This window comes from Oryx dammah, unplaced genomic scaffold (genome assembly GCF_014754425.2).
Source record: "Oryx dammah isolate SB20612 unplaced genomic scaffold, SCBI_Odam_1.1 HiC_scaffold_12, whole genome shotgun sequence".
Classification (NCBI taxonomy): Eukaryota; Metazoa; Chordata; class Mammalia; order Artiodactyla; family Bovidae; genus Oryx; species Oryx dammah.
The window spans coordinates 54,574,543-54,600,134 of record NW_024070196.1 but is presented as its reverse complement, the minus strand read 5'-3'; the positions used below and the strand labels follow the sequence as shown (position 1 = coordinate 54,600,134).

At 36.8% G+C, this 25,592-nt stretch overlaps 1 protein-coding gene and 1 pseudogene across 13 annotated transcripts in view; one reads left to right on the top strand and one right to left on the bottom strand.

The window, feature by feature from the left end:
* Positions 1-25,592, top strand: part of ATXN2 (ataxin 2) — a 110,540-nt gene that overhangs the window by 34,141 nt on the left and 50,807 nt on the right. For 11 of the 13 annotated variants that reach the window (XM_040250626.1, XM_040250634.1, XM_040250636.1 and 8 more), the window contains exons 6-10: positions 17,367-17,491; positions 19,661-19,752; positions 20,386-20,583; positions 22,020-22,198; positions 24,081-24,290. In XM_040250626.1, coding sequence (XP_040106560.1) covers positions 17,367-17,491; positions 19,661-19,752; positions 20,386-20,583; positions 22,020-22,198; positions 24,081-24,290 — 804 coding nt within the window. The remainder of the gene's footprint in view (positions 1-17,366; positions 17,492-19,660; positions 19,753-20,385; positions 20,584-22,019; positions 22,199-24,080; positions 24,291-25,592) is intronic. The other 2 variants (XM_040250640.1, XM_040250637.1) reach the window with 1 other exon arrangement.
* Positions 3,352-16,124, bottom strand: LOC120871620 (annotated as a pseudogene).

Below are 25,592 nucleotides of genomic sequence, written 5' to 3'. Positions count from 1 at the left end.
TAATCAAGAGGTTCTTTAGTTCCTCTTCACTTTTCTGCCATTAAAGTGGTATCATCTGTGTATCTTAGGTTGTTGATATTTCTCCTGGCAATATTTTTCCAGCTTGTGATTCATCCAGCCTGGGATTTCACATGATATACTCTGCATATAAGTTAAATGATGATTTATTAATTAGGAAAATTAAGTCATTTAGTACTGCTTTTAGATTAACATTATTTGTGTTAAACACATACTCAGATTTCTAATCTCCTTGAGTAAAGGAAGGTAGGATGTAACCAGTGATTCTTAGTGTTGGTTTCACATTCTAGTCACCCATGGGTTTAAAAAAATACCTAGTTTTCACTTTTAGAGATCATGATTTCATGATATTTAGCCTGGGTGAGGCTCTGAATGTTTGATTCTGAGGTGTAGTTGGGCATGTGAGCCATGAATTTCATGTGATAAGATCCTAGGAATGGCTGTGTTCTGGAGATCTTGAGGATTTGTACTCTTTCCTTACCTCACAGTGTCTCAGAATTGTACAGTATCTTGAAAAGTCCCAGTTGGTATCAGTTTGATACCACTTTTCTGCATTTTAAATGGGTAGATGGTTGAGGTTTTTTTTTTGTTTTTTTTTTAGAAATAATAGAAATGAATAAGTCATAAGAACAAAGCTAGTATTACATTGTAGCTTCCTAAAAGAAGAGGGAGATTTATTTCCTTTGTGAGTTTTTATCTTGTAATAAATAGTACTGTCAAAATCTTAAATTGGCAATATATAACTAAAATTCAAGTGCCAATTCTATGTATTAGACTCTATGCTAAAGTATTTTATGTTCATTTTTTCATCTAATCATATCATAGCTTCTTTCTGAAGTGGGTATGATTATTTATCCACATGTTGTAGGTGAGGGAACTGAGACATGAATTTAATTAACTTGATGAAATGAGGACACAGACCCAAGTGCTATCTAACCCCAAGTCATGTTCTTAAACATTGTCCTATAGTGACATAAATTGTGTGTGTAATTTATTGTTTAGCTGAGCTGAATCAGAATTAATCTGAATTTACCTTAAAGAGTTTCTCCACAAACAAAACCGAGAGTGGGGGAAAAAAAACCTCAGGCAGTATAAATATGCACATTATTATACTGTTTGAAAATTCTTTTCATTTTAAAATCTTTGCCTTTATTTTTGGGGAAACTTTTTAAATTAGTAAGATGCGTGTGGCTTTTAAGTTTTTAATGCTAACTACATTGATTTTAATAAGGTTTAAGAGTTGTCTTTCATACATATGTTCAAGTGAATAATAGGCCTAGCAGTAATTGATATCTTAGGGTATAGTGAATAAGTTTCATCTGATCTCTTGAATGTTGTATATATACCAGTTTGATTTATGGGCAAAAGGAAGAACAACTTTGATCTTGTAGGCTGTTCCTTTTGTACAAGCATAACTAGAAGAGACCATCAAATTATCACTGGAGAATTAATGTGTGTTTTATGTGAATTCCAGTGCAGACACATCCTGGGATGCTCTCATTTTCCTCTTCTCATTTTGCATCTATTTTTAACGCATTCAGTTGCCTTTGTATATGTCTACCTTGGAATTGGCATATTATTACTACTTTTTACATGGTTTTCCTGTCTTTTTCCAATATCTCTTTCTCATCTCTTTTTTCCCTCTTCTTGTCTTACAGTTCCTTTATTCTTTTTTTTTTTTTTTTTTTTTTTAATACCCTAACTCAACTGTATTTTAGTTCTATGGCTTCTCTTCTACTTCCTTATTCCATTCTCATTTCCTTTGTACTGTTCTCAGCCTGTAGAACAGGGATCAGCAGACTTAAGGCTTATGGCCATATCAACTCATCAATAAATAACGTTTTATTGAAACACGGTTATGCCTATTCAGTCATGCATTGTCTCTGGCTGCTTTAATGCTGCATTGATAAAGTTGAATAATTGTATTAGAGACTATATGACTTTGAAAACTAAAAAAAAAAATTTACCGTCTGCCCCTTTATAGGAAAAGTTTGCCAAGTCTAAAACCTAGATCATTTTCTCTACTGCATTTCAGCTGTTACGGTTATTCAAAAATACATATTGTACTGGCTTCAGCGAAATAAGAATGTATTTTGTAGTTAGTAACACTCATCCTTTGACTCTCATCTAGTACTGTGTAATTTCACATGATTTCTTATGTCAGGTTAGATTTAGTCTTAAGAATGACTTTTGCTTGCCAGCTCCTTTGTTACAATAAGTAAAAAATAATAAATGAGAAAATTGGTTATCTTGAATTCTTCTAATTACTATTCTGTATTCCTTTCTTACCCAAACTTCTTGACTCTCATTTTCTGCTGACTCTGCTTCCCATAGTTGTCTTTTTTTTTTTTAACCATTTATTTGGTTGTGTCCAATTTTAGTTGCAGCACATGGGCCCTTTCGTTGTGGTACATGGGCTTCTCTCTAGTTGGGGCATATGGGCTCAGTAGTTGCAGTGTTTTGGCCTTAGTTGCCTGAAGCATGTGAAATCTTAGTTCCTTGACTGGGAATTAAACCTGGGCTATGGCATTGAAAATGCCAAATCCTGACCACTGGACCACTAGGGAATTCCTGTGTTGTTTGCTCACTGTTCTTAGCACATGTAGTCACTTATATACTCTCATAATATCAGCTACCAACCACATACAAACCTCCTCTCGAGTGTCTCCACATCATTTCCCTTATACTGTGTTGTGTTATATTAAGATGTTTCTGTCTCCTCCATTATGCTTTGAGTTCCTTGTGTATTGTATGTTTTTTATCCTTGATGTCTAGTATAGTGTTCTGTCACACAGTATGGTCTCAATATAAATGTCTTTTGAATAAATGAAATTAGAGCCTTCACATACTTTTAAAGAAGCACTGTTTCATGCAAAGAACAGGAAATGTATAAATAGTCTTAATGTCTACAGCCAGGCAACGAATACTTTTTATGCTCTGAAATGTATTCATTGCTTTGCTAATTGCTATAGACAGTACAAAGAAATTCATATTCTTGGTTCCTTTTGAGAACTTAGGGATGCTGTATATGTTTACACAGAGACTTTTACATTTAATTCTGTATTATTTCCTAGGAAATTCATGTGCTCCATGTTAAGAAGCTCTGCTCTAGGCATTTTTAGAGTTAGATACCAAAGCATGTGAGAATTCAGGAAAAGTGGAAAGTTGATAATCAAAGTTTTATTTAAAATTAGAGAACACTTAAAAATAGTATAATAGGTTTTAATGTGTATTGGGACATAGAAAAATGCTTTCAAATATACTAAAACCTTTGATTTTTTACCCTAAAGTGTGCTACACAGCCAGTCGAAGTCCTTGGACAAGCATCACTCTCTACAGATGACTGGGGTAGGAGGTAGGCTGTGGAGTTGCCTGCAGGGGTTTCCTAGTCAGATTGGCAGTGCTTTTCTTGTGGCTCTCAGTCACGCTTCTCAGCACCTCATCCTGGCTGAGATCAGACATTCTCACATCTGTGTGGCTACAGCCAATTTTCAGGCAACAGGGCTTTTTCTTCCTTTTGTGCTTAGACTCAATCATGCCAACAATGGCTTCTTCTTCGTAGGTGTGCCCACGTGTTTTATTTTTCACTGGTTTCTTCATTTCCAAGTGTGTAGATGGGGCAGATGAAGTTGGTCTGACTTTGGGTCACAGTTATATCTTCATCAGCTCCTTCTGTGCCATCATCCTGTCTGCTTGAAGACCATATTGCTTCTTTAGTTCTTTCAGCTGATGTTTAAATTGTACAGATTTTTCATTATTTTGAAAGTCTACATCAGATTTCTTATTCTATAAAGCCAAAAACAACTTCACTAATAAATTTAGATTGGATTTTTTTCTGGACATTCTTTTACATGGTTTATTGTACGGCCTTTAAATAATGGTTTAGTTCCCGATTCATCATTGCAAATTCAACCATTGCTTTATACATACTGTACTCACTTCTCACTTAAGTATAAGTTTCCATGAGATCCAAAGGAACGCTAGAAGCTATCCTTTCCAAAGCTGATGCAGGATTGAAAGTTTTTCAAGGAGGAGAGTGCAGATTCTCCACTCCTGAAGGATATAAAACCAGTTGAACCTGAACTTGAAGTGGAACTACCCCTGCATCTTGAAAGTATTACCTGGCTGCCCAGTGTAGCTCCATCTGGCTGTACTTGGACTTCCCACACCCACACCCCAACTCCATCCTTAATTCCCTTCTCATGTCAGAAAGTTGAAATTGGTGGCATTAAATCCCAAATAAAGTTCAGAGACATAAAGACTTGTGTCTGTTGTAGTAGTTGGAGTAATTCGGGTTGTGAATGGGTGATGAGAGAACAGTGAGAAATAAAATTGTCTGGATTATTTTATTCTGGTGTTGCACTCTTCTGTTTTCATGTGATTATCCTATGTGTCTGATAGGATGAGGTCCTCTGAATAACAGTGGAATCTTTTCTGAAGTGCATGACATTAGGAATGCCACATCAGTCTCAGGAAGAGGCAGGTCCCAGAGCAGCGTATAGCCTGCAAAGCCTTAGATTCTGAGGAATCTAAATGTGTTTCAGGTTCATTCATGTCTGGCACGCCAGTGTGGTTGGCAGGCCACAGCCTTGCAGCTGAGTAGGCATCTTGGAGCAAGGAGTGCAGGAGGTTCTGTAGCTGAGCAGCAGCTGTTAACATTGGACAGGCAGGCAGGCAGCTCTAACACTGGGCAAGTGATGGGGGTTGACAGCCTGCCTTTTTGGCGGAAGGAGGATAGGCCCTGTGGTGGGTAGGCAGGTGGGGTGATAGAGGCAAGTGTTCTTATGGCTGTCTAGGAAGCTGATTGTCTTGGGCCTATGGCCATTGGCAGTAGGGTTTTTTTTGTTTTTAAGGAAGTAGGTTTTCTAAGTCAGTCCATGTTCTAATAGTCTTCTGTTAAAACTGTACCATTATAAGGTTTACTGCCTCAGCCTTGCTGTAGGCAAGTTAGAGAAGGATGTATGTCCATGCTGGGCCCAAGTAATAAATGGAAATGAATCAGCATTTACTGAGGCCAATATGGAGGTGGTACAGAGATTGAGATTTAAAAAAACATGTATAGTGGAACAGGTGATGGAAAACTTAACACATAGGGTAGTTTGAGGTACATAATAGGGAAGTATTGCATGTTATTTCTTTGTATGTCTTTGGAGCATACACACAGTATCTGCTGTATTCTTCGTGTTTATAACTCTTCTATATTCCTTGAAAAGCACCTACATACTGTTCTCCGTAGTGGCTGCACCAGTTACATTCCCAGCAACTGTGTAGGAGGGCTCCCTTTTCTGCACACCCTCTCCAGCATTTTTTATTGGTAGACTTTTTGATGATGGCCGATCTGACCAGTGTGAGGCGATTGCTCATTATAGTTTTGATTTGCATTTCTCTAGTAGTTAGTGATGTTCAGCGTCTTTGCATGCCTATTGACCTTCTGTATGTCTTCTTTGGGAAAATGCCTATTATGGTCTCCTGCCCATTTTCTGTTTGGTTATTTGTTTTTTTGATACTAAGTTGTGTTGAGCTACTTGTATATTTTGGAAATGCAGCCCTTGTCAATCTCATTGCAAATTTCTCCCTTCCTGTGGGTTGTCTTTTCATTCTGCTTGTGGTTTCCTTTGCTGTGCAAAAACTTAAAGGTTTGATTAGGTTCCATTTGTTTATTTTGGCTTTTATTTATATTGCCTTGGGAGACTTAAGAAAAACGTTGCTACGATTTATGTTAGAATGTTTTGCCTGTGTTCTTTTCTAGGAGTTTTATGATGTTATGTCTTACATTTAGTTTTTGAGCCATTTTGAGTTTAATTTTGTACATGGTGTGAGGGAGTGTTCTAACTTCATTGATTTACATGCAGCTGTCCAGCTTTCCCAATACCACTTGCTGAGGAGACCAGCTTTTCTTTGTTGTATAGTCTTGCCTCCTTTGTTGAAGATTAATTAACTATAGATGTGTGGATTTATTTCTGAGTTCTCTATCATGTTCCATGAATTTATATGTCTCTTATTTGTGGCAGCAATCTCCTAGTAGGTAATTCAAACAAGTCCAGGACATTTTCAGGAAGACCATTTACTTGATAGTATTGTGTGTAAGGCTAGAATACCCAGTTACTGTATGGTTTTAGTTTTGTTTTTTGTCTTGACCTGTACAGTCTCAATGGAGTCTTATGAATAGCAAATATATTAAAACTAGTAATAAAGCCAGGCAATGAAAGAATATGGATGAATTGTCTCCACCTTTAATTTCCGTTCCATCTGACTGTAAATAGAAATTGATTGCTTTTTTTTTACCTAGATCAGACGTCACAAAGAGTTTTATATATCTGCCAAGGACACAGAATGGTGTTTGTATAGATGTTTAAGAATTGGAATTAGCTTTTGCTTAACCTATTTCCAAACACTTTTGTTACAGGCTTAAGAGTTAGTTGTTGTAAAAAGACTACTGTATTCCCTAATAGTATTGGAAATACAGTTCCCACATTTTGTTTTTTAATTCTTGAATATTTCTGAATTTACGTGGGATTTTTTTCTGCTACATTTTCTACAAAAGCCCTTTCTTTCCCTTTTCCTTTATCTTTAACTTTTGAGATGAAAACAGTACCTTTTATTTTTAAAAACTGCTCAAACAGAATTAGATCATTTCATTCTTTTGGACGGCACAGACTAAAGGTTCTGTTCACCCCTCAGAATGGAGTTCTGAACCAGGACTAATGCGGAAGCTGAAAATAAAGTGTTCACCTCTGGATATCACTGCACCAAGTGTACCTTTCTATTGAGGTTTTTGTTAGAATTTATCTTCTCTCTTTTGGAGATAGTGTTATCTCTAATTGACTTTTATCAATTAGAAATGTAACATTCTGTGGGATCTAACACTTTATTTTTTTAAATACAGCAAGCCTCACAAAGTTGCCTTCCATTTTTCCCTTGTTCTTCTGTAAGTTACATTAACCTGGGTTTGCTGTAGAATTTGGTGTGCATTTGGTCCTATGGAGTCTTGACTAATGATCTTCATTCAGATCTTTCAAAGGAATCTGGTTTGTAGGTTTAAATTTTTTTTCCCTAATAACTTGGTTGATACTTTGAAGTTAGATATCCTCAGTTCAACTTAATTTAGCTAATTTAATGTTTTAAGAAAATTACTTTTCAAATTTAAATTCCTAATTATAGTGCCTTTTATGTTATATAGTGGGCCTAATAAAACTGGGAGAAGGCAATGGCACCCCACTCCAGTACTCTTGCCTGGAGAATCCCATGGATGGAGGAGCTTGGTAGGCTACAGTCCATGGGGTCGCTAAGAGTCGGACACGACTGAGCGACTTCACTTTGACTTTTCACTTTCATGCATTGGAGAAGGAAATGGCAACCCACTCCAGTATTCTTGCCTAGAGAATCCGAGGGACGGGGGAGCCTGGTGGGCTGCCGTCTATGGGGTCACAGAGTCGGACACGACTGAAGCAACTTTGCAGCAGCAGCAGCAGTAAAACTGAGATGAAATATTTTATCTTAAAAATATTTTGCCAGAGTTTTAACTAGGGAATCCCAATTTTTTCATGTCACAAGCAGTTTATTAGTAGGGAAAATAAGAAATACTACTTATTCATTTATGGCTACACTGAACAGCATGTGGGATCTTAGTTCCCCAACCAGGGATTGATCCCATGCCCCTTACAGTAGAAGCCAGAGTCTTAACCACTGGACCACCAGGGAAGTCACCAGAACTTAATATTTAGTAGGATGTATTTTCCCTCAGGGATATTTATCTCATTTTATCATAGTATGATAAAATTTAATAATTCATTTTGTATAGGAAGAATATGAGGTTTCTTCATTATTGATGCAGTCTGGTGCAAGCTGGTGCTGCCTAAATGAGCTACTGGGTCCAAGTGCTTTATTCAGACTTGTGTATATTGTATATTGTATTGTATACCAAGTATATTGCAATATCTAAAGGATTTGTATCGTTGTTTATTGTGGAAGCCCTGTTGTCCTGTGCATGTTCTGAATGGTGTACTGATTGAGATGTCTGTCCTATTTTTAGTCATATTCTAGGCTTTTCTGTTGGTCTCCTTCAGAGGAACAGAAACATAAATTAATTTGCAAATTATATTTTTAACAAGAACAGAACTTTGGTATTTGCTTTTCTGCATCAGTTTATTCTTTCCAGACTTTGGTCAAAGGGGTATCTGGGTCAGATCTCAGAAAAGAACAAAAGAAAATGCTTTGGGTGGTTTGGTTTGATTTTAACTAGAAAACCATAGAATCTCTTTTAAGATTTTTAACTTTTTTGCACAAGGAGTGATGTTTGGACTGAAAATAAAAACTCTTAACTTGATATAGTTTACTTTTCCTTGGAGGTGCTTGTTGCTCAGGAAGGAACTTTTTCAGGGGGTTACTGTGTTTCTTCAGTTCAGTTCAGTTCAGTTCAGTCACTCAGTCGTGTCTGACTCTTTGCGACCCCATGAATCGCAGCACGCCAGGCCTCCCTGTCCATCACCAACTCCCGGAATTCACTCAGACTCATGTCCATCGAGTCCGTGATGCCATCCAGCCATCTCATCCTCGGTCGTCCCCTTCTCCTCCTGCCCCCAATCCCTCCCAGCGTCAGAGTCTTTTCCAATGAGTCAACTCTTCGCATGAGGTGGCCAAAGTACTGGAGTTTCATCTTTAGCATCATTCCTTCCAAAGAAATCCCAGGGCTGATCTCCTTCAGAATGGACTGGTTGGATCTCCTTGCAGTCCAAGGGACTCTCAAGAGTCTTCTCCAACATCACAGTTCAAAAGCATCAATTCTTTGGTGCTCAGCCTTCTTCACAGTCCAACTCTCACATCCATACATGACCACAGGAAAAACCATAGCCTTGACTAGATGGACCTTAGTCGGCAAGGTAATGTCTCTGCTTTTGAATATACTATCTAGGTTGGTCATAGCTCGTTAATGCTGCTTTTCCTCTCCTGTATTTGCACTTTTGAAGCTGATATCTTTGAGCTCTCTTGCCTACTTAAGCTATTCTGATAGTCTCCACCTAGGTTCTCTTGGTAAGGCTTTGTCGTTTCTTCTTCCTTGAGTGGTGAATTTTCTTTGAGTTATAGGACTCAGAAACTTTTTATGAAGATCACAGTCAAAATAACTATTGCTCTAGGCTATATAATTTTGTTGTCAGACATCTCATCCTGTGTTAAAAAATCTACAGTAACCACTGTTGCTTATAGAAGAAAGTTGAGATGCCATACCTTGGCATTCAGGGCCGTCTTCAATGAAACTTTTCCTTTTCAACCTCACCTCTCATTCCCCAGTATTAATTTGCTTCTTGACCTAAGTGGCATTTTCTGCATGCTGCTGCTAAGTTGCTTCAGTCATGTCTGACTCTGTGCGACCCCATAGACGGCAGCCCACCCGGCTCCCCTGTCCCTCAGATTCTCCAGGCAAGAACACTGGAGTGGGTTGCCATTTCCTTCTCCAATGCATGGAAGTGAAAAGTGAAAGTGAAGTCGCTTAGTCGTGTCTGACTCTTAGCAACCCCATGGACTGCAGCCCACCAGGCCCTCCGTCCATGGGATTTTCCAGGCAAGAGTACTGGAGTGGGGTGCCATTGCCTTCTCTTTCTGTATGCTAGCCATTTATATCTTCATCTTTGAGCTCAGTTATCTCACTGCTGGATTTATTCTCCACTCTGAATACCTTTCTTCCTAACTAGAATTTTAGATACTTCTTCAAGACCAAGCTCAAATCTCCTTTCCTCTTTGGAGTCTTCCGTGACCTTTCCTGCTCACTGTGGTTGTCTTTTTTATTGCCTATGGCAGTGACTTCTATACTTTTAATTTTATTTTCAGCACAGAGTAGTTTACTCCCCCCTGTTCCCAAGGAAATCTCATGCTGAGTCCCACTTACAAAGTAATGGTCGGGGAGGGGATTGAGAGTTTACGCTAGAATCTTACTTATTCAGCTTTTGCTGTCTGCTGAGATACCTGTAAGAAATTGGATTTCATGGAGCACAGTTGGAGAATCAGTTGTCTTACATCATGTATTGAATACTCAGCTTTACAAAGTAGTGTATTTTGTCTCTCTCAAAGCATTATAACTTTCTGGAGTTTAGAAATCATGTTTATAGAACCTAGGGATGTGTATGCCCTGTTGTATCTTAGCATAATGCCTTACAGATCCATAATAGGTATTCAACATATGCTTATTCTTTCAACTGATATTTTTAAAGTTTTATATATTTTTATATACGCTACACCCAAACCAGGGAAAAACTAGTAGGTTTTGTTTTTCTTACATAGACATTAACTGGTAACTATCATTCATTTCCAGGAAACTCAAGAAAGCAGTTATTCCTAGCCAAACTAAAAGCAACTTTCCTATAACATAACATATTCAGAGTATATTTTTCTGACAAAACGTTACTTCTAGTAGGCATTTTAATACCCTTTTGAAATACAGAAAACAAAATCCCAAGTTTTTCTTTGAAAACAAGGCCCAGATGATTCTGGTACAAGTGAGAAAAGTTAGAAGCACAGGTGAAGGAGTAAAGTATTAAAACATGCATGTGGGCTATTTTGAAAGTCTTTTAAAATAATTAAGTTGCATTAGTTGCTGTATATGTTAGAAATGTATACATACTTGAATATAAATATCAATGTATGTAATGTTGATTTTTTTTTTTAATTGTATCTGTGAAGAATAGTATGAAATCAACTTTGGTTCAATTTGAAATCACATGATTAAAAGGTACCACACCTTAGAGATTCACAAATTTTTGTGTTAACCAGGGTAAAAATGAAGCCCTTTCTACTTTCGGGTCACAAAACTCATTTTCCTTGTTCAAGTGCCCTGGAGGCAAAGATATAATTAGGTAGTTCTCAGTTTGGAAAAATGACATTCTGTTCTACCAAGGTAAGAAATTATTTTAAGAATTATTCAGAATTTTGAATAAAATGCAGGGTGCAGGTTTTTGGCCTATTGTTCTTAGTTAATTTTGCTGTATCAGTCCATCCTGTTCTGTGGAATGTTGTTAGGCGTTTGCTTGCCAGTGTGTTCACCTATATTGTTACGTCTCCATCTTATAGAAAGTCATGGTTTTGTCACTGTTGGCTTTTATTTTATTTGCACAAAAGACTTGTGTCCTGTGGCATGTGGGATCTTAGTTCCCAACCAGAGATGGAACATGCACACCCTGCAGTGGAAGTGCGGTGTCCTAATCACTGAGCTGTCAGGGAAGTCCCTCCGAAGATTAAAGCTTTTAAAGACAGGTGTTTGATTGAGAATTTTAGCTGCTGAGACAAGAACAGATCATAAGCATGGAAGCCTCTGTTGTCTGTTTGAGGTTGAGGGGATGGGAAGGGTGCTGCAGAGACAGATCCTAGTTTCCTGTCCTGACCCTATTGCGTGTGAAGTCAGGATGGACTTGTGTTTTGTTTCGAATGTTTTATAGTATTAGTTCTTCCTGATTCATTCTCTCCTTACGTTTCTTTTTAAAGTTTAGATTTAACTGACCTCAGTGGATTTAACTTCAAAGACTTGAATTTTGTAGTTCTTTAATTCCTGTCACATGGTATATCAAATAAACCACTTCCAGCATTTTAATTGGGCTTCCCTGGTGGTGCAGAGGTTAAAGCATCTGCCTGCAATGTGGGAGACCTGGGTTCGATCCCTGGGTCGGGAATATCCCCTGGAGAAGGAAATGGAAACCCACTCCAGTATTCTTACCTGGAGAATCCTATGGACGGAGGAGCTTGGTGGGCTACAGTCCACAGGTCGCATAGAGTCGAACACAACTGAGTGACTTCACTTTCACTTTCAACATTTTAATTGTTAAATAGTTCTGCTTAATAGGCCCAAAATTATGATTAGAAAATAGTTGTGGATATTCAGAATGACATTATCCACTTCTGCATTTTTGTCTGATTTATAGGCAAGTGCTGTTGTGTGATTTATTCTGTAATATAACTTGATATTTAGAACAGAGGGGTATATACACTTGGAATGCGTTTACGTTTCACATAGTTTTGTGACTTAGACCCTTATATCTTCAGATATTAGTTTGCAAGTGCTAGATTTTGAAAAATTTATTTTCAGGTTGATCATTTGGAACAGAACACTATTCCTGTGAAAATTTAGCTCTGTTCCTTAAATACTGTTTATTTCCATCTTATTTTCGCAACCTGCTTTCATGACTTTGTCACCACTCGTAACTGCTTCTCTTCCAAAATCTACTACTCTTGACTATGGCCACCTTCACATTTACACCTACTTCTTTTTTTCTTGCCCCTCACAAGGTTCTCTGACCCTTCCCTGGCCTTCTATTTTTAAACTCTCTACTCCTTTAATTAGGAAAAGGAATGTGACTGGGAAGATATAGGGATGTAGAGTTTCTAGCTCTTGCCAGAGCTTAGGCTCTGCCAGACCCTTTTCTAACCTGTTTCTGCAACCTGATGACTACCCCCTGCAGTTCCTTACTCTGTGTACCTCATTTCCTTTATCCACAGCAGAATACTTTTTTTTCCCCCCTGCTTTTAAGAACACATAGCCAGTGTTCTTAACCTGGTTCCATGGATTCCCCATGGTTCACGAAGATTCAGAGCATTCATGACCTTGGATAGAAAAAAATACTACATCTTTATTTTCATTAAATTTTTATTGAAATTTAGTGTTTCCTTCCATTATTAATGTAGACAACAAACCACTGCATTATCTGTGACTTCAGCACCTATAGAATTCAGTTAATTTCATACCATTTGTATAGATTTGAATATTTTTATGCTTATTACTTCTAAAATTATAGTAGGTATTAGATTTGCTGTTAGATCTGTTTAACGCATCAGTAAAGAAGCATATATATTAACTGTGGCACAGATTGGGTTTTTCAGATTTGGTAACTGCATTTCATTATATTCCATTACGACCCCATGGACTGTAGCCTGCCAGCCGCCTCTGTCAATGGGGATTCTCCAAGCAAGAATACTGGAGTGGGTTGCCATGCCCTCCTCCGGAGGATCTTCCCAACTCAGGGATCAAACCCAGGTCTCCCACATTGCAGGCGGGTTCTTTACCATCTTAGCCATCAGGGAAACATCATTATAATTGGTCTCCTGTAGTTTTCTATGTCTTTTTTGCATTTATATTTGTAAGCTCCCCTGTATGCTGACGGGGTCCATAGATCAAAGAATAAAGGTTAAGAATTCACTAATCTAGAGACTCCCTGGGTCCCATTTCTCTGTAATCTTCTCTTTTTTCTCTCTCTTGCCTAGGACAATGCCTCGACTTGTCCCCTTGCTTTTGTTGTTCTGTTCCACACACCTTGAGCCCTTAGTTTGTTCACTATGCCCATCTTTTCTGTTTATACTTTTCTTTAATACTGTGTTTTTTAATAGCTGTATAATAAAATTCATGATTTAGTGTATATTCATAGTATAAACACTCATACAGAACAGAAGAGTATAAAACAAAAATGTAATCTTCTTCTGGCCTCAAATTCCATTTCCCCTGGGGAAACCCTTGGATTTGTGTACAGTTCAGAAAAATATTACTTTTTATGTTACTCTAGTCTGTATTGAGCCTCCAAGATGGTCAGTGGTAAAGAATCCACCTGCCAATGCAGCACATGTAGGAGATGTGGGTTCGATCCCTGGGTCAAGAAGATCCCCTGGAGAAGGAAATGGCAGCCCACTCCAGTATTCTTGTCTGGAAAATTTGTGGACAGAGAAGCCTGGTGGGCTACAGTCTATGGCGTCGCAAAGAGTTGGACACGACTTAGGACAAATGCATGCTGATCTGTATTAGAATGCCTTTTGAAGTGAAAGTGAAAGTGTCGGTTGCTCAGACGTGTCCAACTCTCTGGTCTCTTAGTTGCTAGCATAGCACCCACTGTAACTGATGCTCTGTTGTGTATAGATTGGTCCATATAAAACTCATGGTATATGATGAGAAAATGTGTTTTTAAAGTCATTGAAAAAGGTCACAGTATTAATAATTGATCTATTGGAACAATATCATTGAAATGTTTTTAATCTGGAATTTTAGTGTTTGAAGAAAACCAGATTTAATTGAGAGATGACATGAGTAGCTGAGGATTTTGGTGAAGGCTTCTCTGAAAGCACATTTGAGGGCTTCTGATGTGAAGTCTGATAATGGTTTTTTAATTTCATCTAGTTTTATGTCATTTTGTAGTTTTAGTCAATTTAAATTTATTTTTGTTAACTTACAATAAGTGTTACTTTTTCGCTACTTTTCTGGCCATTTAAAAAAATTCTCAGGCAGCTTTGATTTTTCAGAGTCATAATTGACTGAGATAGAGGGAAAAAGTTGAGCAGAGCTCATTCCTGGGCATGGGACTGAGGAATAGAGGCTGCACATTGGTTGAGACATTTCTTTCTGATCACCACCAGGTGGCACCACTGGCTCAGAAAAAGAAGGGAATATTTGGAGGCAGGGACAGTATTAGCCTTTTCTATCTCCCCTTTCCCTAAATTGGATGCCATCAGGCAGGGAATGAAGCACATCTTTGTCATCTTTTATTATCTCATCTGATCCCTTTTATTCTTTTATTTTTATGCCTGTAGTTCTTTCAGAAACAGGTTAACATTTTTCTCACAGACACATTGTCTGGCATCTTGCTTTTTTAATGCTTTTGCTTCTTACCATAGAGGATAATGGGAAATTAATACACTATGATTTTATGGCATTGCAAAATTTGCATAATTGTAATTAAATTATAGCTAATTGATTTTTTGAATTTTGCAGAAATCCTAGCACTAACATTGTACTGTTTCATACCAACAGTGGTTCTTTTCAAAAATCCAAATGCAGCTATTAATAAAATAACTATTCAGGACTTAACAGTAGTGGATATTGGTAAGAATATAGAATGAATACCCAGGTCTGGCCTCCTTCTAACTAATGATAGAATGTTGACCTGAAATACAGTGTTTATTAATATGACCAGGCTTTCTCCTGCCGTCTTGACACTATAGCCTCATTTTGCTGATTCTCCATCTTACACACATCTTTCCCTAAAATATTTACTCATGTTTATACAGAGACTTTTTCTTTGGGAGAAATGTTTGAATCAAGGAATATCATTCCTTACCAATACAAACATACTTTTGTGTTTTCCCTCCCACACCTTTTCTGTCCTGAAAGAAAAATGGGATGCTAAGAACCACTGTGTGAACAGTTAATTCATTTATAAGGTTGATTTAAGATAAAAATCTAGCATTTTTTTAAAGATAGGTAGTTTAATAATGGTCTCTTAATACAGCCTAAATTGTAATTAGCAGAGTAAAACTTGGTTCAGTGAAGTTTTTAGACTCTTGCTTTTTCACATTGGTTCCCTCTTCAAGGATCCTTTGTGGTTTTGTTTAAAATAATACCAATAGAAGTATATTTAAGCTGTTTGTATCGTATATTTCATTTTTTCAATTTCAGGACTGCTGACTCAGTCCTTAGTCTTTTCTAAATACTTTGACACACACACACACACACCCTGCAATAACAATAAGTCCATTTATGTGGATCTGTTTCTGCTTCTTTTTTTTTTTTTAACCTTTTGTGGTTCTGGGTTTTAATTTCTAGAATAAAAAGGTATTGTCTTTAATTCTGGGTTTCCATCTGAGTAAACGCCTTATTTATTTAAATATATGCTTTTCAACGACTAGTGTGATTAAAACATTAACAGGCTCTTAAATGAGAATTAATCCCCTTGCTGCTTGTATGACTGATTCGTGATTTTTACATAGTCTTAGTTTTCTGTTCTAATTTTGTGAGAATTAAAATAGGGAATTTCAGCCACCTATTGTTAGTTATTGTTTGATGTTTTTCTTGGAGCATTTCACATTCTTGAAAATACTCTAAGGCAAAATTAATTTTACCAAGAATTTGTGTAACTTTAAGGTGACATAAAGTAGAACTTCAAATTTGTAGGGTCTTTCAGTGACTTACAGCTGAGGATGGTATTGTGAAAATAATATCAGTCTGTTAGAACTCCTAAGAGAACTTTCCCAAAATGCAGTCATCTTCCATTGAGTGCTGATCCTACTCTCAGCTGAGACCCGCTGCTTTGGGAATCCCCCTTGGTGCGCTCTTGGCTTGTATAACTGCTAGCAGCAGAAGCCATGCTGCCTGATAGGGCTGGTAGCTAAGCCCATATGTGCAATTATGCTTTTATTCTCTAGTGTGCGTGAACACACACCCACATGCACTTATCCACCCCTAGTTTGAGATGAGAGGAGATAAAACTAGCTAGACTTAGAGTGCCATGCGGCTCAAGTTTCTTATTTCACTGTTGCCGTGCCCATTGGGTAGCCAGTGACATTTATAGAAACAGTACCAAATCAAAAATCCCCCTGGAATTGTCTCTTTTGAAGAAGACATGAGTGTTGATTTTTTTGACTGGCTGTGCCCGAGTACTGGCTCCCAGAAGTATTACTCCACAGCCTTGTGGTGGGGGATACCCTTTAGGCCCAGACATCTAAATGTAAGCTTGTATCTCCAAAGCATTTTCTAACGCTGTCATTGCCCAAGTAGGCTTTTATTTAGCTGAGTCCTGACTTTGAACTGGAGAAACATTTTCTTTGCTGGACAGCAGCCATGGGATAGATAGATCCTGCCAGTGAGCATACAGATGCCATAGCATGCTGCTCTCAAAAGCTAGTGCTCCTCAGTAACATTAGCAGAAGAGGAGAGAGGATAGATAGATTAGGTGAGAGAGTGCTGATAGAAAGTCTTGGTAGGCCTTTTTGAGGACAGGTAACACAGTAGGGCCTGAACTTTGTAACAGAGTGGCTATGGGGAAATAGGGTTCTGTGTGGAGATGGGTCACTTAAAATGACTTTCGTTATTAATGGCAAGGGTATGTTAGAATATTGACCCCTGCATGTAGACATGGAGTTGGAAAGTTAAAAGATCTGCATATGTTTGGCTGCAGCAGCTCTGAGTGCATATCTAATTAATGTGTCAATTAAACATGAGAGATCTTGTTTTAGATGAATTCGTAGAAAATTTCTGGATCAATTCTGAAACACAAACTAATAATACTTTAATATACTTAAATATATTTTTATGACTTTTGTGAATACATTATAACACTTCATGTGGCTTAAAATTATATGTATAAAACATACCTTCCTCCAGTAGTCATCTACAGTGCCACTTACTGAATCAAGTTAAGTGTTTTGAACATAAAAGCATTAGAAGCATTACACAGCTGAAAGCATACTGTTAATGAATGCTATTTTTTCTGTATTATAAAGTCACTTTTCATAATAATTTTTTAGCATTTTTGTTGATAATTCATGTGTGTATTCTTGTAGCTCAGTGTCTGGTTGTATGATCTTTCATCCAAAACCATCCTTTGCAGATGCTTTTACTGACTCTGCTATCAGTGCTAAAGTGAATGGTGAACACAAAGAGAAGGACCTGGAGCCCTGGGATGCAGGTGAACTCACTACCAATGACGAACTGGAGGCTTTGGAAAATGATGTTGTAAGCAAAATCTTTTCAATTAGTAACAGTATGGTCCTGTGATACAGTATGACATCCTGTCACTTGGTTTTAAGTATGTTGTTGTGACTGTATTTAAATTAGCTGTTTTATTGTGTAGAAACTTCACCCTAGGTAGTATATACAGAAAAATGTTTCTTGGGGAGGCATATGAACTATTTGTATGTCTTTAAAGTGAATCCTAATATAAACAACTTAAAAATTTAGATTAGAAACCATGGGAAACTAGAAATGCCTGCATATTTAGTTTTGAATGCCCTGCAGAATAGGGCAGTCTGAGGAAAAGGGTAACTTGTTTGTTGTCTTTACCAAGAAGTGATGTAAAAGTGTGACTTTCAGGATTCTTGTCTGTCAAAGAGGTATTCATTATTAAGCTATATCATTAGGTTACATTAGAATTACAGCAAAAAGTAAGTTTCTTTATCTTAAAATTAGGAGAAAAAGGCTACTTCCAAAAGCCTCTTGACATATTATTTTTACTTTTCCCATAACACATCATTTGTAAATCAACGCTTAATAATGACTTTGTCATTAGGATTCTTTAAATTCTGTTTCTAAACGCTGGAGATACAAGCAAAGTGTCTTGCCAAAAATTAGTATTTAGGCAATAAAATTTGAATGAGATGAATCTTTCATTGAATCTTACAGGGAAATCTTATTTAACAAACCTGTGTTTGATGTTAAAGTCATTGTCCAGTTGTAAAACTGGAAATTCATAGACAACATACAATAGTTTCCAAACTTTTCAAACAACCACATATAAGTTAATGTGAAGTTTCTCAGGTTTGTGTAGCACGTCACCTCTGGAGGATAAAGAGAAGCAGGCATTCTCTGTCTCTTTTTTTAAAATTGATAGTGAAGCAGTTGAATTGATAGACACCTTCTAGAGCACATTCTGGCGATGTTTTCAAAATTTAAAACTTACAGTTTGGTTCAGCAATTCTGTCTCTGTGAATGTATTCATAAGACATTCAAATAATATTAGGATGTTTTTCACATCATTTTTTTCTAATAGTGAAAAATAGGAAATATCCTAACTGTCCATCAGTAGGACATGGGTGATTTATTATACCTCCATTCAGTTGAAGTAATATATGTCCGCTTGAAAGAAAGGTGTTCTGGGAAGATACCTAAAACTTATTAAAACAAAAAGCAAGCTTTAGAATAAGAAGATCCTATTTGAATGTCTATAAAAGAGAGCTGATGATAATAATCACATTCTTACATATGCACGAAGAGTGTCTGGAATTATGCCCAAGAAGTTGTTAATGGTGGTTGTCTGTACACACTGGGATTGGCAGTTTTGCTTTTCACTGGATATGTTTCTGCACACTTAAAATTTTTTACATGGAGCATATACTAAAAGAGCATGTTTCTATAGGTAACTCATTTCCTGCTCCCATATATTAGGTTGAAGTAGTTGATAGAGTGGTAGATTTGTATTACAGTTCTATCTGAAGTAGCACAGAAGGAGCCACAGTTGATGGGTGATCTTAGAGTCAAGCTTTTGTCCTGAAATTGCCATCGACATTGCTCAGATGATGCTGTGCTCTCTGCTGACATGGATGATGATTATGTGCTGTATTTTACCGCTTTTTAGCAATTGGACCTGATGATCAGTTCACTCAAAGAGGTTTCAGGTAAAATACCTTGTAGAAAGATCACTGTAAGGAGTAGGAAAAGGAGAGAACCCTGATCTGAGACTCATATTTTATGAAGTAGCTAAAATGTTCTGAACTTATAACATCTCAAATAACTGTTTCAAACACAGTTGAACCTTGAACAACACAGGTTTCACCCATGCTGGTCCATTTATACACCTAGGTTTTGCAATAGTAAATACTGTAGTACTGCACGATTCAAGGTTGGTTGAATCTACAGGTTTTGCACTTGTGCAGGGAGTTGGTACACCTGACACCCCACCCCCCAAATCGTTCAAAGTTGAGCTGTATTTACCAACTTGTAGGAGCTGATGTGTAGAAGAGAAGTTTTTCCTTAAGACATTTTTAAAGCAAATTTTTGCCTATTTTTTACTTTTGCTAGGTTTTGCTTGAATAGTATGATAGATAATTGTTAATGTAGATCTTGATTATAACTGCTTTAAAGACAAATACTTTATTATTTTGAAAAATGAGTTTTGTTCTCTTCTAGTCTAATGGATGGGATCCCAACGATATGTTTCGATATAATGAAGAAAATTATGGTGTAGTGTCTACATACGATAGCAGTCTGTCTTCATATACGTAAGTTTTTAAAGCTTGCTTTTGTTTTAGTGCATTTGCCTTTGATTTTCATTAGCTTAAATTATGTTGAATAAATGTTTCTGTTGGACTTTCATTTTTAACTTGTTTTATTTTTTAATATTTATTTATTTGGCTGCTCAAGGTCTTAGTTGCAGCAATTGGGATCTAGTTCCCTGACCAGGGATCGAACCCAGGCCGCCTGCTTTGGGAGCATGGAGTCTTAGCCACTGGACCACTAGTGAAGTCTTCTGTTGGATTTTAAGTTAAACAATTACGTGACTAAATTATTGTTACTTCTTACACTGATAAATTCCCATTAAAATAGGGATTAAATGTAGCTTATTTATACTCTGATTTTTTGTTCTAAATAAATTTTATTTTTGCACTGTAAAAACTAAATTGACAAATGCAGAGGTTATGGGGAAATAGGTAATTTAACCAGTTTTGGAAATGTTATATTACTGTAAGGAAAAAGTAATAGGAAAATTCAAATTTTGATTTATAAGTAGATGACTATAGCTCTTTACAGTTTTTACCAGCATTTTAAACTAAATGTCTTAATAGTTGCTTGTGACAGATATGTAAACTGTTACTTTAAAATGCACACTTTGCTTTTTCTTTTCATTGTTTCAGGGTGCCCTTAGAAAGGGATAACTCAGAAGAATTTTTAAAACGAGAAGCAAGGGCAAACCAGTTAGCAGAAGAAATTGAATCAAGTGCCCAGTATAAAGCCCGGGTGGCCCTGGAAAATGATGATAGGAGTGAAGAAGAAAAATACACAGCAGTTCAGAGAAATTCCAGTGAACGTGAGGGCCACAACATAAACACTAGGTATTTAAAGGAAATCATGATGCAGTATTTTGGATACACAACTCAAGGTCTGTGTGAGAAGGTGTATTATTACTATTATATTTCATCTTCCTTTAACTTAGCTTAGGTAGAGAATGCAAATGGAGTTGGTTTCAGGTTCTGTTAGTGAAAAGATTATAGTAATCTTGGAAAATAGTTTTTGAACATCACCTCCGTGGAGCCAAGTGGTGGATATACAGTGACGAGCAAGCCAAGGTCTGGAAGAGCTTGTTAAAGAAAAATGAGCAGGTTGGGGGAGGGATGCATATAACATAATTACAGTTCAGTATGATTTCCTAGTTTAGAGGTGTGATCAGAGTACTAGGAATATGCAAGGGAAAAGGAACAAGCGTAACCTTGTGGGATCAGAGTATATCTAACAGATGAGGTGATGTTTTATGATAGGATAGTAGATCTCTCTGTCATTCAGAGAAGCATAAAATAGGAATTCCTTGCATGGTGAAGACAGGTGAAAGAACTTGTCCAATTCAGGAAAAACCTTGTTTCATATGTCTGGAATACAGGGTGTATGTTGACATTGCAGTGGTAGTAGCTGGTGATAGGAACCAAGGGAGTGAGACTCTGTGTGTGTCATGTTAAAGAGCACCTTATAGGCAGGGTATGGGATGAACCAACTCTGGTGACATTGAGAACTGGCTGAGACATAGAGGCCAGTTATTGCATTGAAATAGTTCAAGTGTGAGAATGAGACCAGGACCAGTGATAGAAAGGTTAGAAAAACCAGGGGTGATCCTGAGTTTATTTGATAACCAAGCAGATTGGTGGTTGTACCAGTATTGGAGACAGAAAACACCAAGCAAGCTTGAGGGGAGATACAGTGAGTCCATTTGTGCAGTTTATTGTGTTCGAAGGGCTCACAGATCTTTCATGAATTTATTCGTAAATACATGTTGTGAGAACCACCTGCTATATACCTGGTAGAATAAGATACACATTCTGTCTTAAAGGCACTTGTAGTTTAGGAATCGTGATTTGAATTAAAGTGTTCAGTGAGAGATACTCAGACTGTGAGGCTGACAGTGTGGATTTGGGGGATCAGTGTGAAAACCATGAAAAGCTAATGAACAGCCACAAAGAGAAGAGATCGCAGAGAAAACCATGGAAGAAGAGTTCCAAGAAGACAGATGATGACTGATAGAGACAGCCATAAAGAGATCAAGTAGGACAAGAATGAATGAATACATGTTTGTTTTATTTTGTCCTTAGGGGGAAAATCTGAGGGAAAAGAAAGGCCAGACCTAGAGCTTAAAAGAATAAGGGTGTCTGGAAGTGAGGCCATTTGGTTTGTTTAACCTCTTAATAACAAGCGTTCCCTTCTCCCTAAATTGCTTTTAGATATGTTTCGTTGGTCTGGTATCTATTAGGATAAAATGATTTAGAGGATCTCTCATTTCTAGGGAAAATAAATATATTCCTCCTGGACAAAGAAATAGAGAAGTCATATCCTGGGGAAGTGGGCGACAGAATTCACCACGTATGGGCCAGCCTGGATCGGGCTCCATGCCATCAAGATCCACCTCTCACACTTCAGATTTCAACCCGAATTCTGGTTCAGACCAAAGAGTAGTTAATGGAGGCAAGTATTTTGACCAAATTTGTCAATCTCATTGATCAAATATATAATTTTCTGAATATTTACACTTTTACATAGTTGATAAGAGGATGCATACCTTTTAATGATTTCTGTGGAGTAGTTTTCAGTAAATATTTAAAATTTGCCTTTGTGGATATCAAATTAGTAAAATTGTAAAAATTAGTATGTTGTTGGCATATACGGAATTTTATGAAATACTCATGTATTAAGGTAACATGCTAAATTTAACCAAAGACATTCACTTGGCCAAAAACAAAAAAACACTCCACATATAAAGAAATTGGAAACTGGGTAGGTTCTCAATTTTAAAAACACTGGATGATAAAATTATTTAGACATAGTTTACATGGAAAATCCAAATCCGTGTGAAATGCTCAATGCTCAGTGGTTAATATAAATTCATTTTTATGAACTGTTTGTTTATATATTTATATTCTGCTTACTTCAAGAGGATTTGAGGTGCCTTGCAGTATAAGACATGGCCAACAGTCAATGTGAAGATGGTGGGGAAAAAGTGCTTAAAAAAATAAAAACTCAGTATAAAGGCAGATATTGTAGTTTAGCTTAACTAAAATACGCAAACTTGTATCTTTAGTAGAAAGATTTTTTTTTTTTTTCCTATTCTCCCTCCAAATCTAGGTTAAATATGGCTCATGGGTCATAGCTCTCTCATACAAGTCAGGGATACTGGAAACAGCAGTACCATAGACTGTATGGAACTATGATAATTAAAATATTGATGGTGTATTAGATACTAACCTGGGGGGAACAGTGGGCATTCAATTTTAGGTATTTACGTTTGGAAAGATAGACAAATAGAGAACACTAAGTTTCCAATTTCATTTGTTTTCATTGAGTCTTTCTCCAGAATTCCTCTCCAAATGAACACTCTTGAGTATTTTCTATACTTTGTATTGGGGTGAGATTTCTTTGCTCACTGAGTAAAGAATTTTAGTTGTTTGTGAACAGAATTTTCAAAGTAAAAAACCTGAAAGGGGCTGGGAAATGTATGATACTCAAGTGTGTGGAACCCTATGGAGAGGAGACCTGGACTGTTTCCTAAGATTAAGGTAAGTGATGTCATGTTACATGTTAGCTGTATTTTGACCTGTGGATATCCCTCAGTGTCAGTTTATTTGGTGATGACTGCTTTGTAGTTGGAATGTTTATTATGCAGTCTCTTAAATAAATGTTTAACTGCATAAGTTATTTAGAAGATCCCCCTTCTTTTTCTAACTTGATAAGGTTAAAATATGTTTTTTGAAAAGGCAGTGAATATTAATCTGTCACTCCTGTGACTCTGGAAAATAGTAGAAGTAATGTTCTACTTAAATGTGCCTATTTAATGTGATTTCAAACTCAACCTTATATTCAGGTATAGACTAGATGAAAACCACAGTTTTAAGAAACTAGCATTTTTAATGGGATTATAATAGCTGTTGTTTCAAAAGATAAAACTTCAAATGAGAAATAATCTTATCCCTGAGTTTTGTGATTTATTGTGTGAAATTACCTAGTGTATGTTATTCTCCTTTTAACAATTGATTTTCCAAAAAAGAGTTATAGAAGCAGGTGAATAGGCGAAGTCTTAACTGTCTTCTTCAATAGTATGTGTAGATCCTAATTAACCCTTTGGGAACGTGTATTCATTTAAACAGACTTAATTTTAAGGAGGTTAAAGTAAAAGGTGAATTTATGTCAGTTAAGTTATGCTAAAACTTACCACAAATCAAATGACTGTCCTCAAAGGGTTAAAATGTACAAGAAATCATTTTTGTCATTTTACTTTTTTTTTCTGTTTACTTTTTTCCCTCATTTTTTTCTTTAGTTTTTATACTTTCCTTCATATCATTTGTTCTGTCAGGTGTTCCCTGGCCATCGCCTTGCCCATCTCCTTCCTCTCGCCCACCTTCTCGCTACCAGTCAGGTCCCAACTCTCTTCCACCTCGGGCAGCCACCCCTACACGGCCGCCCTCCAGGCCCCCCTCGCGGCCATCCAGACCCCCGTCTCACCCCTCTGCTCATGGTTCTCCAGCTCCTGTCTCTACTATGCCTAAACGCATGTCTTCAGAAGGTACAATACCACAATTTGTTCATGTTTTTGTTTGTCTTTGTTTAACTCCTATGTGAGTTTATAATTACAAAATAGTTTCCTCTTCATTATTTAATAACCTATAATTTCTGTGTTTTAACTTTAGTTTATTAAAACTATTTCTATTAACCTTTTGTTTATTAGAAATTTGATAAATGCTGTGTGAAGCTATGAACTATCCTGAATTGTGAGAATGGGGGTTTGTCTCTGCCTGGTAATGATGCTCTTTTACAGCCCAGGGCCTTCTCCCTCCCACTTTACAGTGTATACAGTGGTTAATGGTAAACAGTGAACCTTCTTCATACTAGTGAGTCTGCCTGTTGACCTTAGGTAGGAGTGGTGGCTTAGTGGTCCTTTTTGAGAGGGACATTGCATATGGCTGCCTTGGTGTGTTTACCCTTAAATTAAAATACAGAGTTTGATTTTGTGTTTGGGATTTTTTTAAATTAGTTTTATAATATTTTGTCGTGAAAGTCTTTAGAGGAGATTCTTAATCTAAGATAAAATTGTTATTGTAGAAAACAGTGTATGAATCTTTAGGGGTTTTTTGTTTTGTTTTTGTTTACCCTGTCAAAAGAAAAAAAAAAGAATAAAATCCTGTAATTCTCATTCATTGTAATTACAGTTGGTATTACTTATATTGAGACTAATACAGCTTTCTGGCAGAAAATGCTTCCCTGGAGAAAACTGTATTGGCTGCTTTTTTAATAAATTGTTGCCATCCAGGCAGCGAGGTCATGTGATCTTAACTAAAGCAGCTAACCTTGAACAACATGTTACGCTGATTTTCAAGGTGACTTCCTTACTCAAGTGCCTATGATGGTGGCCTGTAAATGAGTTAAATTCTGTTGACATATTTTGTTGTGGTCTGTTGTTTGTGTAAGTGATGTTCATATCATGAGAACGTGTTAGATAAAAGTCATTAGTGAATGTGAGCTTGTTCACCACTGTTAGATGTACAGATTCACATAAAAGTTTACCTTTTGCATGTTCAGGGAAGCTACATTATTCAGTTTTTCTTTTTAACTAATTTGAATTAGTGTTTTCTAGTCATGTAGTTAGGTAACACTGAAGCATTTTTAAAATGTGAACCTCAAAATAAAACTATGAAATATAATGGTTTTCTGTGTTTAGAATAAATTTTCTCTCTATAAGTATTTCACATGTTGCCAAAGACTGAACTTTTTAAAGTTAGTTTGATTTCATTGAGCTGTGTCAGCCATCTTTCTTGGTCTTTTCCTGTAAAAGGATGTAAAAAATATGTATGAATATTTAAATACTCAG